General features: G+C 44.3%; 2 protein-coding genes across 5 annotated transcripts in view; one reads left to right on the forward strand and one right to left on the reverse strand.

Annotated features, from left to right (window-relative positions):
- BANF1 (barrier to autointegration nuclear assembly factor 1) overlaps window positions 1–8,100 on the forward strand; it is a 32,007-nt gene extending 23,907 nt beyond the window's left edge. For all 3 annotated transcript variants that reach the window (XM_068130059.1, XM_068130058.2, XM_068130057.2), the window contains exons 2-3: window positions 293–433; window positions 7,666–8,100. In XM_068130059.1, the coding sequence (XP_067986160.1) occupies window positions 311–433; window positions 7,666–7,812 (270 nt within the window). In that variant the 5' untranslated portion in view covers window positions 293–310 and the 3' untranslated portion in view covers window positions 7,813–8,100. The remainder of the gene's footprint in view (window positions 1–292; window positions 434–7,665) is intronic.
- Window positions 8,101–8,105: 5 nt separating this feature from the next.
- LOC137436353 (ectonucleoside triphosphate diphosphohydrolase 6) overlaps window positions 8,106–18,993 on the reverse strand; it is a 98,093-nt gene continuing 87,205 nt past the window's right edge. For both annotated transcript variants that reach the window (XM_068130055.2, XM_068130056.2), the window contains exon 13: window positions 8,106–8,804. In XM_068130055.2, coding sequence (XP_067986156.1) covers window positions 8,718–8,804 — 87 coding nt within the window. In that variant the 3' untranslated portion in view covers window positions 8,106–8,717. The remainder of the gene's footprint in view (window positions 8,805–18,993) is intronic.

Genomic DNA, 18,993 nt, shown 5'->3' on the forward strand with positions numbered 1-18,993 from the left:
GACCACCAACCTGCTTGGTGAGTGAGTGAAAGGCCCTCGGAGTTCACTTCATCATGGGAAATTCCAATTATTCTAATGATACATTAAAGATAATGATACATTAAAGATAATGATACATTAAAGATAATGATACATTAAAGTTTAGCTTTTAGGAAATGTTGGAATTAATTGTAAATTGCCTGCACTGTATTTTTATTTTAGTAAATGCTGGAATATTGATCATAATATCCTGATTAATTAATAATTAAAGACTTTACGGTACTTATCTGTCTCGCATCTCTTGTAATACCAGTTGCAGACAATCAGCACAATGACTACTTCACAGAAGCACCGTGATTTTGTGGCTGAGCCAATGGGTGAAAAGGAGGTGACTGCATTGGCGGGGATTGGTGAAACGCTCGGAAAACGTCTCAGCACTTTGGGCTTTGACAAGGTAAATCTTTTTTTTATGGGGAGTTTGCCAATCACATGGCTCTTAAAGCCACAAAGGCGAGGAGGCTACAAAAAAGAAAATTGTGTGAAGGGGAATTGCTGGGTAAGGAGCTACCTATTCACATCTCTCTTGAACTGGGAAAGGTTGTATATTGCTGGGAAACAGGATGCAGGTAGAGAAGTTCCAGAGTTTGGAAGTTTATAGGGGAAAAATGGGGGAATATCGTTCTGTGTTGACCTTCGAAACAGTGTGGGGGTGTGCAGAGGCTGTCAAATGTGTGGAGCGTTTGGAAGTATGTAAAGGAGGGACAAGTAGTGAAAGGTCCTTTGGGAATCTTCCATTATAATACTTGTAGAGGAGACAGAGAGGCCACATCGTGTAGAACCGAGAGAGGTTCCAGAGGTGATGCCAGATCATGGCCTACCAGGTTAACAACTCGTCGTTACATTCAGTCAAGTGACAGAAGATGAGTCTGAGCATCCGGCCAGATGTGACTACAGTATTCCATGACTGGACGTGTGGTGGTCTTGTACAGGTGAAACGAAGCCTCGGGAGGGAAGTATAAGCGAGCCCAATACAAGCAGGCAAGTCGCTGTGAGGCTCTTTTGGCAATGCCAGAAATGTACTTGCTGTATCCCAACCAAGGTAAGATGTGATGTCCAGACCAAGAAGACAGATGCCATCGAGTTATTGCCCTGCACTCGCGAAGCGAAAAGTGGGGTCAAGCCATCGGTCACGTACGTATGTATGGCGTATGTACGTACGTGCCTGCATTTTAAAAATTCATTTTCTCGGCACCGTTGGTCCGATTAACACAATTTTCACCATAGAATGCTTCTACTCGTGTGTAATTTTTCAGTAATAATTATGATCATGGGTCACGTGGTACGGGCGCCATCTTGGAAAAACTGAGAAACGTTGAACCTCTATCTTAGAAACCGCTCCATGGAAAAAATTGAAATGTGGCTCATTGTTGTTGACGAGACTTGTGGAATGTTAACGACGACGTCATCAGTGCCTTCATTGTGACGTCATAATTCGAGAAGATCAACGCTTAATCCAGTCAGTTTGAAATTTATTGAGCGTAATCTATGCAACAATATTTTGGAGAATGTAAACTTATGATGTCATCAGTCACATGGTCTGGCAGCCATATTGGATCAAAGAAAAAAAAATGCTTTAAAAAAAAAGAAGAGTTGGCTCTCATCAAGTCAACTGTCCTGGGCAGGTTTTTTTTTTTTTTTTTCCCCCCCCCCCCCCCCCCCCTATTTTTCTACTCAGTCTCGGCTCATGTAAGAGCGAATACATAGAACATATAATAAAGGAAGGGGGTGGGGCAGGAAACACGGGATAAACAAGATGGACACCACAGGGGCTTTCAGGAAAGAAAACCGGGAATTTGGAGGTGGGTTTGGGGTGGATCAGCGGGGATAGAAAAGATCAAGGTTTTGAATGAGACAAGATAAGAGATTGTGGTGAACAGCTGTTTTACAAACCTGGAGGGAGGAGTGGGATTGGAGAGAGTGTGGGAGTTTGTTCCAGAGTTGGGAGAAAAGAGGAATGAAAGAGTGAAAGTGAGCAGAGAGTCCTGATTTTAGTAGTTTCACCAGAAGAGGTTTGCTGGCAGTTGTGCGTCCTGCAGAATTTTTTTGGGGTGAGGGGTGGGCGGGCAGAGCACAGACAAAGCTAGGGGAGTTAGCCAGGCTGGAGATGTCTGTAGAAGACAGAAAGACGACCAACCTGCCTGCGGTGAGTGAGTGAAAGGCCCTCAGAATCAGCTTCATTGCGGGAGATACCAATGATTCTAAAAGCTTTGGATGTTAAAGCGTGAAGCCAACTTCGGTGTGAGGCAGGAGCACCAGTCCAGAGGGGAAAGCAGTGTTCCATTAAGCTGCGGATGAAAGCTTTGTGTGTGGTGAGGACTTCAGAGGTGCCAAGGAAGGACTCCGCACGACGGAGGATGCCCAGATGGCGACTGGTTTTGGAGGCTAGCTTGGAAATGTGGTTTTCCCAGGAAAGATAATGGCAGATTTTGAGGCCCAAAAGCTTGAGTGACAGAACTTCTTCGAGAGGATTGTTGAGAAAGTTAATATGAGGGTTGTCCAGACGGTCTTTTCGGAGAGACAAAGTCAGAGGGTGAGATTTGTCAGGATTGAAAGGCATGTTCCACTTGTTTTACCAGTTTGTGATTTTGTCCAGGTCTGCAGAAAGTGAAGAGGCTGCTGCCTGCTGATCTGAGGGTTGAGGTATGGAGCGGCAGAGAGTGGAGTCATCAGCAAATAGTTAGAGATTTTCTGGAGAGTCGGAGAGATCATTGATGAAGACCAAAAAATGCGCAGGACCCAGAACAATGCCTTGGGGAACTCCAGCCTCAACAGGAAGGGGAGATGAGAGAAATCCATTCAGGGCCACACTTTGACTTTGACCATAGAGGAAGTCCACAAGCCATGCGTGGAGGTTTCCATGGATACCATAAAAGGAGAGTTTGGTGAGCAGGGCGGGGTGCCAGACGGTATCGAAGGCACGTGATTTGTCAAGGGAGACGGCTCTGATATCCTTTTTGGTGCTGAGGACCTCTATCCATTGTTGAGACAGCAGAAGCAGCATGTCCAGGGTGGAGTGACCTGGTCTGAATCCAAAATGGTGATCCAAGATCAAGCCATTGGAGAAGAGGAAGGATTTGATATCGGAAGCAATGATGGATGCCATGACTTTGCTGATGATTGGGAGCAAGCTGATTGGTCTGTCGTTGCAAGGAGCTGCTTTTGCACCTTTTTTGTGTAAAACGCTAATGTTTGCTGATTTCCAAGATTATGGCAGATGACCTTGAGCAAAAGAGAGGGTGAAGAGAGCAGAGAGGGTGAGATAGATTGGCAGAGCAGGATTTCAGGACCCCTGGGCTCATGCTGTCTTGTCCAGTTGCAGAATTAGAGTCGAGGTTTGACAGAAACTTGTCCACCTTGTTAGGAGAGAAGGACACAGAGTCCAGGAGCAGCTGGGTTTACTGGGTATGGTGGGTACACAGATAGATGGGTTTGGGTCACAAGATTTGGAGGCAAACAGAGTTGAGGCATTCAGCTTTTTCACGTGCGGAGTCGGCTGTGTAGCGATTTGAGGTAAGGGAGGGGATGGAAGGGGAAAAAAACACCAGAAACAGATTTGACCAGATGCCACCAGGATTTGGAGGAGGGAGACAGGTTTGAGAGTTCAGTCTTGAGATATTGTTTCCTGGGTCTCCTGAGGGGACACACGCTTGTTCCGAGCTTTGTGGAAGGAACTGAGATTGCCTTCCGTGAGGCGGCGGCAATTTGTTTCAGGGCAACTGCCTCACCACAAGATTCAGTGTACCATCGACGGGAGGAAGGGGGTAACAACTGAAGTCATGATGGGATAAATCTGTGCATGAGAGAAAGCAATTTACTTTGGAAGAATTCCCAGGATGAGTTGATGTCAGAGGCAGTAGAGATGGGAGACCAGTCCAGATGATTGATGGCTGCTTGAAAACCGTGCCAGTCGGCTTGGGTGAAATGCCAGACTCGACGCTGAGGAGGCTCTCTGAGAATGGCCAGAGAGATGTCCACTTTAACAAGGAAATGATCAGATGAACAGATTGGAGCAGAAGAAGAGCAGCAGACATTTGTAGGGAAGTTAGTCATAACCAAGTCTAAAAGAGATTATGTACCGTTGACTGAGATCCGGGTCGGGCAATTGACAGATAGTGTCAGTCCCAATGAGTCACAGAAGTCCTTTGCTGAGGTACCATGGCTGGTGAGAGAGGTACCCATATCCAGCCAGCTGGCATGATGACCGTTGAAGTCGCCACATATGAGGAAGAGAGAGTTGGGATGAGTGAATGGAAGTTGGTCCATGTTGTCAGACAGCGAGATGTAAATGGAGTCATCACTGTTTGGTGGACGGCACAACACACATATGAACAAAAGGTGGGAGCGGAGAGGAAGCCGTAGCCAAAGGTACTCCTGGGGGTGTGGTGGAGAGAGGGCAGTGCAGGGAGAGTGAGGAAGAGAGTTTTTGATAAAGATAGCAACCCCACCACCAGGACGCGGCTCAGGTCTATCATACCGGAGGAGGGAGTAACCAGGAAGAGAAATTAAGGAATCAGATTGACAATCTGTTGAGAAGATTAAGTCTGGTTTGTCTGAAGCAACCTGTGTGGAGAGATCAGTCAGGTTTGATCAAAGGCCCCGGATGTTTGAGGTCCATACCGTTAAGAGGGAGGGGGAGCATCGGATACAGGATAAGGGAGGGAAGGGGTAGGGAGGAGAGGGGGACGAGGGGGGGGGGGGGAGACGGGGAGGTAGGGAGAGCTGTTGACAGTGTGTTGGAGATTGCAGGAGAGCTCTGAAAAGGGGAAGGATGAGGAGGACGAAAGGTTTGATGGTGATGTGACGAGGCACAGTGAGCAGTTGTTTGGGGGGTGGCAGAGCGAGGTGGAAGTATAAGTTGGAAGCGGAGAGAGGCAGCTTTGTTGAAGAGTTAAGAGGCAGCTTTGTGGAGGAGGGGTGAGGGGAGAATTGGAGAAAAATGGTAGGGGATGAGTTTTGAAAGGTGGGGGGGGGGGGGGGGTGAGAGGGGGGGTAGATTTGAAAGTTTTGAATGATTCAAGAAAATCTAACATTTATTACAGAATGGGTTTCTTGAGATATTCAAATCAGAGATCCGTTTGAGAATGTTTGAGGAGGGGTGGAATGAAAGTGGGTTTGGAGAATGAAGAAAGGAAGAACTGTGCGAGATTGAATTTTTTTTTGTAATGGAAAGATTTAATGAGCAAAATTATTGCAGCCTTTTGAACAGGAATAAAAAAACCGAGTTATAATATACAGATGAATACAACATGGCAGGGGGGAGGGGGGGGGGGGAGTTAAACATTTTAAAGGAAAACCGTCGGTTTAACATGTGGGCGGGGAGACCGCGAAGGTAATTCTTATTTATTTATTTTTTGTATTTAAGACATCACACAAAGGGTAAGAGGTTAGGGGGAAAGTAGTGGGTGCAAAAGAAAATCCAGAGAGAGATCGAATGTGAATAACAAAAGACCATAAGAGGCGACTGGGCAGGCCTTGACGCTAACCAGGCCCCAAACACGTATGACCAAACTGACTGACTAAAACACAATTTTGCACGAAATGTAAAACACGATCGAACCAGAAACACAGTAAGCACATACACAGCAAAACAAAATACTTGACTTTGATAAGAAAAAAAAACAACAACTTTGATCGACGTGGACGAGCTCTGACGACACACAACCTCACCCGGGGAACCGGAAGCGGAAGCCTCCATCCATTGTTGAGACAGCAGAAGCAGCATGTCCAAGTAGTCTGAATACCATCCATTTGTAATGGTGTTTGGCCAATTACCAGGTTATGAAAAGAAGGGGATCTTGACCTGGACATGGATAGCAGGTGGGTCTGCTTTTGATTGATGCTGGTGAACCAGTCTTTTTCCCAGTTACTGACATTCTCAAGGTCCCAATTTAGATTGACGCTGGCTTGAAGGTGGAGTTATGCAGGCAGGAAGCCAGAATAAGTAGTATATAGGGTTGAGTTATCAACATAAATGGCTAGCCGAGATGAAATGTTGTCGGACAGGCCATTTATGTAAAAAAGGAACAAAGGCCATAAAACAGGGCCTTAAGTGACACCTCTATTATTGTTATTGGCTGCAGAAGATTGACCCTCATGCCCAACAAACATTTGGTGGTCTGTGAGAAAGTCTGAGATTATTGCAAGGAAAGGCCCAGACATACCATACATACAACTTTAGCTTGTGAATGAGACCCTTATGCCCAGCTTTCTCAAAAGCCTTGGAGATGTCAAGGGCTACAAGTTTGGCCTGGTTCACATGTTCATTTATGAGGGAAATGGCATCACCAGTCGACCGGAAATGACGGAATCCATATTGAGCGTCAGTTAGAAGATTGTGGTTTTCCCGGAGAGTCGTTAGATGCTTATTGATAAGGTATTCAAATACAATGCTCATAATGAGAAGAAGTCTGATTGGTCTATAGTTGAATGCATAAGATTTTTCTCCAGAGCCGTTAAATGCAGGTACAACTGAAGCCAAATTCCAGCAAGGTGGTAAACCGACTTGGACAGGTATAGGTTGTAGTTTTAAGAGAATAGGGGACAATTCTGGCAAGCACATCTTCAGGACAATTGCAAGGATACAATCTGGTCCAGTATCTTTTGAAATGTCCAGTCCTCAGATGGCTTTCCCAACTTTCTGATGATAATGACAGTGGATTGGATTCGATGCTTCCTATATCTAATGAATAAAAGTGATGGACTTTTGAGTCAGTCTTTCATTTTGGATGATCGTGTAATAAATACAATAGTTTAATTGCAACTAAATTTGGAGCAGAAGTACCAAGCAGTGTTGGTGTTTCCAGTTGAGATGGTTTCTTGCTCTGCACGTGTGAAGCGAAACCTGGAATTAAATAATTGGTGCATTTTTTCTGTCTACAAGTGTCATTTTATGATTGACGAACAACACGATTTAAATTGAATGTTATATTTTCACCACGAACCTGTAGTTGTAGTTTACCAGTACATTGGGTCAGAATTTGTCCGGATTGCGCATGCACGCAGAGTGAGATAATGTTTTATCCTCTGTCTGTCTATCTGGCAGTCAAACAAACGTGAAAATCATTCCAAAGAGGAAACTTACTGTTTTTAGCGACTTCATAAAGGACGCAAACAACAGGCAGCAAGAACTAACGTAACGTGTTAAATATGGTGGTGTAAAAGACTCTGCATTAACGGCGGTAAACTTCTGAAATTTGTTTTCTGCAACCTTTTCAAAATCTTTCCTTTCTTTCAACTGAATTTGAATATATTTTGGTTGAATATACTTGAACACAAATCGTCTTTATGACCCTTTCAAACCCCTTCCGTTTAGCAGGACTTTGACAAAATATTACAGCATTTTACGTCATCACGGCCAATCAAATTTGCCGCTCGCAGATCCCACTACGCCCTTTTTCTCAAGACTGCTTGGGGTAATTAAGGTGTTCTTAACCCCTTTAATTATTAATTTAATTCCCCTTCCCGGTTTATTTCTCGCTTACAATTGCTTGTTTTTCTTTTTCATACTAAAAGTTGTCCTGACAAGTGTTCACTCGAGTCATTTTATGTATTTACGGTGCGAGGATATTGTTACTATATTTACTGTGTTACTAAGTTGTACCTAAACATGGTGTATCGTGCTTTCAGGCATATGTTGTCCTCGGTCAGTACCTCGTACTGAAGAAGGATAAGGAGCTGTTTGAGGAATGGTTGAACGATTCGTGCGGTGCAAACAAGAAGTACTGCAAAGATTGTTACAATTGCCTCAAGGAATGGTGTGATGCCTTTTTGTAAATGCCCTCCCACCTTGTTCATTATCAACTTGGTTTCCTCATTTAATAAATTGCAATTAAAGCAGGAATTGAAAGTGTTTGCAGAACAACATTTTGATTATCTGGGATTGAAAGTGCGTTAGTTTGTAGTGATTACTGAAGGTTGTGGTTTGGGTTAAACACTTGCATCATAAGGCAGTTTTGGTTTTGTTTTTCACTCGTACCACATTTTCGAGTTCTGCATTTTCATACCGCTTAATTTCCTATTGCATTTTAAAGATGTCATTTGAATAATAAACATTTTACCTTTCGTGCTCGTGTCTTTTGGCATGACGCCATGTTTATTCGTGTAAACTTTTCAGGATGTACATGCTGTGTAACATTCATTTTCTTGGTTCAAAGTTTCCCTGATACATAGTTAAATTGTATTAATGTAGTGTATTGGAGTTTCTTAATAGTAGAAGTAGGAGTAGTAATAGTAGGCTGGGAAAATGCTAATTGTAAACGTTGAGTGTTGGAATGTCTTCGACATTTCACATCAATTTGGGTGCTTTTCATGTAAAACTAAGTACGATGTGCTTGTCACAAGTCAGGCAGTCGAAACTACCAAACTATGGATGTATCAAATCCTGCAAAGAAACAATATTTAAGCCATTTTAACTAATTATTTGAGACCAGCAATCAGAACTCGATTTACAAGGCAAATTGCACCATTGTTGATGCAAGTTGAAGTTGTATATATATATATTTATGTACCTGCAAAGTCGAGTGCAGTTTTATAAAGCTTCAGGTGAATGGAGAGAGTGTAGTTTTATTAAGCTTCAGGTGAATAGAGAGTCGAATGTTTTATAAAGCTTCAAGTGAATGGAGAACAGTGAAAACTACTTTATGGATGGAAAGGATGCAGCATGGCCGATGTGGTTAGGTTCAGGTGAGCAGGTCCAGTGCCTGAAGATGTCTTAATGCAGCTCCGAGTGCCCAACCTGTTTCCACGCTGTTCACCTTCTTGACGATCTGATGGAATAAAAGAGTGCATTGTGTTGAATCTTTATCCAAGTGGCCAGTCATTTTAAGTATGGGGTGATAGTTTTACTCAGTTGTGACAAAAAAGAAGTTAATTTAAAGATACTTAGAGCTAAATAAAGATCTTGATAATATGGTACAAGCACAACTCTTAACTACAGTATGGTTAATTGAATGAATGAATGATCGTTTTAAGGCCATTTTCCCCGCTGGAGTGGGGGTTAGCCTGGCGGGCCCCATGACAATCATGGTTCCCTGTTTGAAGCAATGTTTTTATGGCCGGATGCCCTTCCTGACGCCAACCCTTGGTCGCCAATTACGATGCGCAGGGATACGGTGTACCTATTCTAAATCGGGGTACACACCGTGATCATTCATCCCAGCAAGCTGGTACTCAATTTGCCGACCTCGGAAGGATAACAGGCTGAGTCAACCCCCCTGGCGTTAATTCAGCGATCGATCGGGATTCGAACCCAGGGTCCTCGGATCCCAAGCCAGCACCCTAACCGCTAAGCCAACACCAGGTTAATTACAAGCATTTATTGTATTTGTTTACCATCTTAGCTTGGCACAGATGCAGGAAATGAAAAGTGATTGAGACAGGTCTAGTGGATTGCGGGACATTGTTTCAATGGAAAAATGGGGGATAGGTTCCCAAGTCACAAAAATCCGCGAATAGCGAGGACCAAACCGCGAATAGAGGCAAAATCCGCGAATGGCGAGGCAAATCCCGAGTAACGTCGATGATAATCCGTGAAGGTCGATGAAACTCCTGTGAATGTACAGTATGCCGTGGCATTGTTTCAATGGGGAAAAGGGGCATACGTTATTGGTTCTCAGCAGTTCCTGATTCATGGAGGAAAAATTTTTAAGTTTAAAATTTTTTTTGACCGCAAATGCATACGATTACAGTTTCATAAAAAAATGCTTACAAATTAAAAGAAAAATGACAACACCAGGTACCATTTCCAATTAATGGAAGGAATACGCTTGCAGTTTATTAAAAGTGCTTAACCAGATTTTTCCGCGAAAAGAGAATCATGTCGCATTTTATCAACCGCGAATAGCGGGGTCCAACTGTATTTACAATACAATACTGAATTCAGTTTTATAAGGAGGGTGTTGGGCTAGTGGCTAGGGTGCCGGCTTAGGATCCAAGGATCCTGGGTTCGAATCCCGGTCGATCGCTGAATTAACGCCAGGGGGGTTGACAGCCTGTCATCCTTCCGAGGTCGGCTAATTGAGTACCAGTTCACTGGTAATTCCCTGTTTGTCGTTAAAGGCAGCAAAAAGGGTTGACGTCAGGAAGGGCATCCGGCCGTAAAACATTGCTTCAAAAAGGGGACCGAAAAACAACAACAACCACGGTTCCCAAAAAAGGCCAACCCCCGCTTTGCGGGGAAAAATGGCCTCTAAAGGTGGTTATTATATATATTTAAGGAGGATGTCATGTGTCTTGTATGTATAATGAAAATGGGGTTGTACAAAATAATGAAAATGTACAAAAACACCCCACACAATATACCTCACAAACACGGGTCTGCAATCTCTGATTGCTCTTTCTTGTTTCCATTTTAACCACCTCCAAAAATCTTCTAAAATCAATTAATAATTCATAAAAGTTATTTGGAGGACTAAATGACTGATGCAAATGTTCAATTACATGTTTCCTGAGGGCATTTATCAGCTCGCTTCAAGCAAAAAATAAAATATGGTCGAGAGCAACAATTAGGGTCAAAGGTCATGTTAAGTTGAAATATGGAAAAAATTACATCAAAATGTGTTAAAACGGGAGAAGTTTATTTATTATCTTTGCCATTCTTTGGATTCACTTTTCTTCTTCTATATAATAATACACAAAAATGGTGCGGTTAACCAAAATTAAAATATTTCGTTTTTTCGAGCACGGGGCATAATCTTTCGTTTTTAGCATTAAAATTAATGAATGAATGAATGAAAATGAATGAATTAAGGGGTGTGATTTTCGTTTTTCCGTGTCGTGGGGCGCGATATTTCGGGGTTTTTTTGCGTGGGGCGCGATATTTCGTTTTTTCGAGCGCGGGCCACGATATTTTGTTTTTTGCATTACGGGGCATGATATTTTGTTTTTCCGAGTGCGGGTCTGTGATATTTTGTTTTTTCGAGCACGGGGCGATATTTCGTATTTCGTTTTTCTGTGCGTGGAGCACGATATTTCGATTTTTTTCAACACGTGACTGCTTGTACTTTTAAAATAAAAATAAGGCTTATTGTCTCCTGATCGAAAGCTGATCAACAAACAAGTATTGATTGTTTCCATGGCAACTGTTAAAACAGTATGGAGGTCAGTATTACAATGAACACCTTGTAATCCAAGAAGCACCCACAGACTGACATAGCCTATAATTATACTGAAGTCATTATAATGACTGGGTGTAGGTATACACTAGCGGTCGAAAGTTTTCGAACGCCTCAATTTTTCCAGTTTTTATTGAAATTTACACAGTTTAATGTCTCAATGTACTCTGAAATTAAGCATAGAACAAATAAACAATTAGAGATAAAAAAGAAATCATAGAATCATTTTGTTTAACAAAATTTAATTTAAATTTTTGACTCGGCAAAGTAGCCACCTTTTGCAGATATAACCGCCGAACACACTCGTGGCATTCTTTCTACAATGGAAATCAAATATTGTTCGGGAAGTTCTTCCCAACACTTGCAGAAGTTCCCATAAATGTGTTGCACTTGTAGGTTGCTTTGCTTTCACCCTTCTGTCCAGTTCATCCCAAACCAGCTCGATAGGGTTTTAAGTCTGGAGACTGTGCTGGTCATTCCATGATTTGAAGCCGAACCGTCTTGTTCTTTTCCTCGAAGGTAGTTTTGACACAGCCTGGAGGTGTGTTTAGGGTCATTATCTTGCTGTAGGATGAACCCCTGACCAACGAGGCATATAACAGAGGGTATTGCATGGCGCTGCAAAATGCTGTGGTAGCCCTTTTGGTTCAGGGTGCCAGTCACTCTCTGCAAGTCGCTGACTAGATCCAGCAAAAGAGCCCCAGACCATCACGCTTCCTCCTCCATGTTTGACAGTTGGTGTCACACACTGAGGAACCATCCTTTCGTCTACTCGATGGCATACAAAAATCCAGCATTATGAACCAAAGATTTCAAATTTTGATTCATCGGTCCATAAGACCTTCTTCCAGTCTTCAGTAGTCCACTGGCGGTGCTTCATGGCCCAGGCAAGCCTCTTTTTCTGATTTTACCATCTTAGCGCTTTCTTACTGCCACTCGACCTGTCAAACCTGCAGCTCGAAGTCTTCTCTTCACAGTTGAAACTGAGACTTGCTTACTTCGACCAGTGTTAAGCTGTGCTTGAAGCTGTTGTCCTGTGAGCCGCCTATCACGCAAGCTGTTGACTCTCAGAAACTTGTCTTCTGATTATGTTGTGGCTTTGGGTCTGCCAGACCTCTTTCTGTCAGTTTCCTCCAGTTTCCAATATACTACTTCCTGCAGTGCAATATTGTCCAAATAATGCTTCAGAGCGTGTAATAACAGTCTGTTCCAATACTGCTTTTATGCAGACAGGGGGTTTGTAATCAAGTAATCAGCAGAGGTTGGGACACCTGTAGGAATTGTTTGCATCAACTTTCAAGACTTAATTTACTTACATTGCTGCAGAACAGCTGTAAGTTGTTAACCCATTACTTATTCTCTGAAGAAGGCCTTTTTTTTTTACAACATAACTGTGCAATTTACATTATTTCCCCGTTTTTGCTAACCTAAACTTTTTTTTTAACCTCTAGCAGTTTACTGCTTACCTTTGTACCATTTCAGGTTATTCACTGGACATTAAACTGCGTAAATTTCAATAAAAACTGGAAAAATTGAGGTGTTCTAAAACTTTTGACCGGTCGTGTAGCTGTTTATGACAATGGTAAAATGGTAGTGTCGCTGTTCTCCCCTCTGGGCTGGTGCTCCTGCCTCATACCTTGCTCGGCTTCACGCTGTTGAAACCAAAGCATTCAGAATCATTGGAATCTCCCGCGATGACGCTATCTCCGAGGACCTTTCACTCTCACCGCAAGCAGGTTGGTGGTCTTTCCGTCTTCTACCGACTCCTCTCCGGCCTTGCTCCCCCAGCTCTCTCTGGGCTCTGTCCCCCAAATATTCCTGCAGGTCGCACAAGATCTGCCTGCAACCCTCTTATGGTTAAACTGCCAAAATCAAGACTCTCTGCTCACCTTCACTCCTTCATTCCTCTTTTCTCCCGCCTCTGGAACAAACTCCCTCACTCTCTTCAATCCCACCCCTCCCTCCAAGTCTTTAAAACAGCTGTTCACCACCATCTCTTATCTTCCCCCATCCAAAACCTTGATCTTTTCTACCCCCGCTAATTTCACCCCAGATTCACTTTTTTGAAATACCAACTTCCTTCTGGCAGTCCTTGCAGTGTCCTTGTGTTTAATACTTCTCCCACCCCTCCCCCCCCCCCCCTTCCCATGCCTCCTCCCCACAAGCCCTCCCACAGATCTCCCGATGTCCCTGCTCTCCAATGTTGTGTTTGGGTGCTTCCCCTTCTCTCCCCATCTTGTCTACCTCTACCGTTAGTATATGTTTTGTGTGTCTGATTTTTTTTGTGTGATAAATGTTTTTTTTTTTTTGTGTTTTTGTTTTTTTATACAAGATCGAGGCTCGTGAAAGAGCGAACATTAATCACACAGAAAGACAAACCGACACATAAAACATAACATAGGGAGCGGTAGACAAGATGGGGAGAGAGGGGGAAGGATACAAACACAACATTTGAGAGCAGGGACCGAGAGACATGGAGACATCGAGAGATCTGAGAGAGGGTGAGGGCTTTGGGGGGGGGGCGTGGGAAGGGGGGCAGTGGGAGAGGTATAAAACATATGGACACTGCCAGGACTTCCAGGAAAGAAGTTGGAATTTCAAACAAGGTGGATCTGGGGTGAATTAGCGGGGGTAGAAAAGATCAAGGTTTTGGATGGGGGAAGATAAGAGATGGTGGTGAACAGCTGTTTTAAAGACCTGGAGGGAGGAGTGGGATTGAAGGGAGTGAGGGAGTTTGTTCCAGAGGCGGGAGAAAAGAGGAATGAAAGAGTGAAGGTGAGCGGAGAGCCGAGATTTCGGCAGTTTAACCATCAGAGGGTTGCTGGCAGATCTTGTGCGACCTGTAGGAATATTTGGGGGACAGAGCACAGAGAGAGCTGGGGGTGCAAGGCCGGAGAGGAGTCGGTAGAAGACAGAAAGACCACCTACCTGCCTGCGGTGAGTGAGTGAAAGGCCCTCAGAGATAGCTTCATCGCGGGAGATTCCAATAATTCTGAAAGCTTTGGTTTCAACAGCGTGAAGCCGAGCGAGGTGTGAGGCAGGAGCACCGGCCCATAGGGGAGAACAGTATTCCATTGAGCTGCGGATGAAAGCCTTGTATGTGGTGAGGAGCTCAGGTGTGCCGAGGAAGGACTTCGCACGACGGAGGATGCCCAGTCGGCGACTGGCTTTGGAGGCCAGCTTGGAAATGTGGTTTTCCCAAGAAAGATCATGGCAGATAGTGAGACCCAAAATCTTGAGCGACAGAACTTCTTGGAGAGGATTGTTGAGAAAGTAGATGGGAGGGTTGTCCAGTCGATCTTTTCGGAGAGACATAGTAAGAGTGTGAGATTTGTCAGGATTGAAAGACATGTTCCACTTGTTTGACCAGTCTGTGATTTTGTCCAGGTCTTCAGAGAGTGAGGAGGCAGCAGACTGCCGATCTGAGGGAAGAGGAATGGAGCGGCAGAGAGTGGAGTCATCAGCAAAGAGATAGAGAGGATTTTCGAGAGAGTCAGAGAGATCATTGATGAAGACCAGAAAAAGCACGGGGCCCAGAACACTGCCTTGGGGAACTCCAGCCTGAACAGGAAGAGGAGATGAGAGAAACCCATTCACGGCCACACGTTGACGACGACTAGAGAGGAAGTCCGCCAGCCATGCGTGGAGATTTCCATGGATACCAAAGGAGGAGAGTTTGGTGAGCAGAGCGGGGTGCCAGACCGTGTCGAAGGCACGTGATATGTCGAGGGAGACAGCTCTAATTTCCTGTTTGGCATTGAGGACCTCCATCCATTGTTGAGACAGCAGAAGCAGCATGTCCAGAGTAGAGTGACCTGGTCTGAAACCAAATTGATGATCAGAGATCAAGCCATTGGAGAAGAGGAAAGATTTCATATCAGAAGCAATGATGGATTCCATGACTTTGCTGATAATTGGGAGAAGGCTGATTGGTCTGTAGTTGCTAGGATCTGTTTTTGCACCTTTTTTGTGCAAAGCGGTGATGTTGGCTGATTTCCAAGCAGATGGCAGTTGACCTTGAGCAAAGAGAGGGTGAAGAGAACAGAGAGAGGGTGAGATAGAGCAGCAGAGCAGGATTTTAGGACCCGTGGGCTGATGCCGTCGGGTCCAGTTGCAGAATCAGAGTCGAGGGTTGACAAACTTTTCCACCTTGTCAGGAGGAAAGGACACGGAGTCCAGAAGCAGCAGGGTACAACTGGGTATGGTGGGTACAGAGAGGGATGGGTTTGGGACACAAGATTTAGAGGCAAACACAGAGTTGAGGCATTCAGCTTTTTCACGTGCGGAGTCAGCTGTGTAGCCGTTTGAGGTAAGGGAGGGGATGGAGGGGGAACAAACACCAGAAACGGATTTGACCAGACGCCACCAGGATTTGGAAGAGGGAGACAGATAAGAGAGTTCGGTCTTGAGAACGGAGAGATATTGTTTCCTGGCTCTCCTGATGGTGGACACACACTTGTTTCGGGCTTTGTGAAAGGAAATGAGATTTCCTTCCGTTGGATTTGCTTTCCAGGAGACGAAGGCAAGTTGTTTCTGGGCAACAGCCTCACCACAAGATTCCGTGTACCATGGACGGGAGGAAGGGTATGACAACTGAAGACGAGATGGGATAAATCTGTGCATGAGAGAGAGCAATTTACTTTGGAAGAATTCCCAGGATGAGTTGATGTCAGAGGTGGTAGAGATGGGAGACCAGTCCAGATGATTGATGGCTGCTTGAAGACCGTGCCAGTTGGCCTGAGTGAAATGCCAGACTCGTCGACGCTGAGCAGGCTCCCTGAGGATGGTCAGAGAGATGTCCACTTTAACAAGGACATGATCAGATGATCCGATCGGAGCAGAAGAAGAGCAGCAGACATTTTCAGGGAAGTTAGTCATAACCAAGTCCAGAAGAGAAGATGTTCCGTTGACTGAGATCCGGGTCGGGAAATTGACAGATTGTGTCAGTCCCAGTGAGTCGCAGAAGTCCTTTGCTGAGGAGCCATGGCTGGTGAGAGAGGTACCCACACCCAGCCAACTGGCATGATGACAGTTGAAACTAGAACGGGCACTCGGTAGAGCGCATACCTTCGCCGCAGCTACTGTTCTGTACTTGGCATGGGAGTGTAGGGAACAGAACAGTGAACAGTTTGGTGCTGATTTCATGCAAATCGGATAAGAATTGACCGAGTTATGACAAAAAACGCACATTTTGCAAGGTCGTGACCCCCCTGACCTTTGACCCGATTGCTCCCAAAATCTAATCAAATGTGTCCCGTATAATAACCAATCATCCCACCAAATTTCATGCAATTCGGTTGAATACTTTTTGAGTTATGCGAATAACATACACACACACACACACACAGACATACAAATCAGAGTGTCATGTCGCATATCACAAGATTGGGCATTGAATTCTGAACATTTTGGCATTAGTTTCATACAAATTGGACACAAATTGACCGCGCTATGGTAAAAAGACGATTTTGACCTTTTCATGACCTTGACCTTGACCTTTGACCCGATCGATTCCAAAATCTAATCAAATGGTTCCCGGATAATAACCTATCATCCCACCAAATTTCATGCGAATCGGTTGAATACTTTTTGAGTTATGCGAATAACATACACACACACACAGACATACAAATAAATACACAGCGATCAAAACATAACCTTCCGCTTTTGCGAAGGTAATAAATACACAGCGATCAAAACATAACCTTCCGCTTTTGCGAAGGTAATTAACCTGAAATTGCAGACAGAATTATTTATTTTATCTGAGAAGCTAAACGAATCTTCTTCTTCTTTAGTACCTCAAACTTTATGTGAAATGCGATCGATTTTTAAAAATCAGAATTTGAGCAAATCTGTTTCATTCGTCTGTTAATATGCCTCATCTCTTGACAAATCTGCAATTATAATTTTTTTTGAGGTTGAAATGATCGCGGGAGATCGCGTTATAGTGATGACGTCCTGGATGGACATCTTCTTCTTCAGTCGCTCATAACTTTGAGTGAAATACGATCGAGTTAAAAATAGTCAGAATTTGAGCAAATCTGTTTCCCAAAATCTAATCAAATGTGTCCCGTATAATAACCAATCATCCCACCAAATTTCATGCAATTCGGTTGAATACTTTTTGAGTTATGCGATTAACATACACACACACAGACATACAAATAAATACACAGCGATCAAAACATAACCTTCCGCTTTTGCGAAGGTAATCACCACATATGAGGAAGAGAGAGTTGGGATGAGTAGATAGAAGTTGGTCCATATCATCAGACAGCGAGATGTAGATGGAGTCATCACTGTTTGGTGGACGGTACAACACACATATGAACAAGAGGTGGGAGCGAAGGGGAAGCCGTAGCCAGAGGTATTCCTGGGGGTGAGGTGGAGAGAGGGCAGTGCAGGGCGAGTGAGGAAGAGAGTTTTTGATAAAGATAGCAACCCCGCCTCCAGGACGAGGCTCAGGTCTATCATACCGGAGGAGGGAGTAGCCCGGGAGAGATACTATGGAATCAGAGACATCATAAAGGAGGAAAGTTTCTGTTAAGCAGATCACGTCTGGTTTGACAGAAGCAACCTGTATGGAGAGATCAGTTAAGTTTGAACGAAGGCCCCGGATGTTTGAGGTCCATACCGTTAATGAAGAGGAAGGGGGAGCATCAGATACAGAACAGGGGGGAGGAGGGGTAGGGTAAGATGTGGAAGAGGTGGAAGAGGTAGGGAGAGCTGTTGAAGGTGTGTCAGAGATTTCAGAATAGCTCGGAGAAAGGGAAGGATGGGGCGGACAAAAGGTTTGATGGTGATTGGGTGAGCCACAATGAGGTGTTATTTGAGGAGGGGGAAGAGCGAGGCAGAAGGTTGGGGGAGATGGAGGTGAGAGTTTGAAGGGGGAAGAAGCGGGGAGGACGCTTTGAGGAGGGGGAGGGAGAGGGGGGAAATTGAGAAGCAATGAGGGTGGGGAGATTTGAAGGGGAGGGGTGAGGGGGGAGTTTGGGAGGGAAGGGACAAGGGGAGGGATTTGAAAGGGATGGGATATGGGGGAGATTTGGAGGGGAGGGGTGAGGCAGGAGTCTAGGAGGGGAGGGGCGAGGGGCGTCTTGGCGGGGAGGGGTGAGGGGGTAGTTTAGGAGGGAGGGGGCAAGGGGGGAGATTTGAAAGGGATGGGTGATGGGGAAGATTTGGAGGGGAGGGGTGATGGGGAAGATTTGGAGGGGAGGGGTTATGGGGAAGATTTCGAGGGGAGGGGTGAGATTGGATTTTTGAAAGTGTACGATTTATGGGAAACGAACATTTATTGCAAAATGAGTTTCTTGTGACCTTCGAGTTAAAAATACGTTTAAGGACGCTGGATGGAGGATGGAGTGCAGGAGAGTTTAGGGAATGTAGAAAAAAGGCACTATAGGAGATGGATATTTTTTTGGGGATGAATTGATTTGGTGAGCAAGTCGAAAGCAGCCTTTTAAAGAAGAAGAAGAAAAAGGTGTTATAAAATATGACGGAATACACAACTTCAGGGGAAAGTGTAAACATTGAAGGTTAATGAGTGAAAACTATCTGGGGAAATGGGGGAGAAACACGTGGTCGAAGAACGAACGAACGAATAAGAATGAATAAACGAATGAGAACAGAGAAGGAAATGTTTTTTTTTTTTTTTTTTTTTTTTTTTTTTTTTTTTTTTTTTTTTTTTTTTTTTTTTGAGTTGAGATTTACACAAGGAAGTAGGCTATGGGTGAAAAGACTGGGAATACAGAGAACGAAAGTTATTGGATCACAAACGACGGACCACTGAGAGAAAAACAAAGCCTCAAGGTTGTACAGTGCACACTGTACAAGGCCTTGCTCG

The sequence above is a fragment of the Myxine glutinosa genome, chromosome 11 (genome assembly GCF_964187855.1).
Source record: "Myxine glutinosa chromosome 11, kmMyxGlut1.1, whole genome shotgun sequence".
NCBI lineage: Eukaryota > Metazoa > Chordata > Myxini > Myxiniformes > Myxinidae > Myxine > Myxine glutinosa.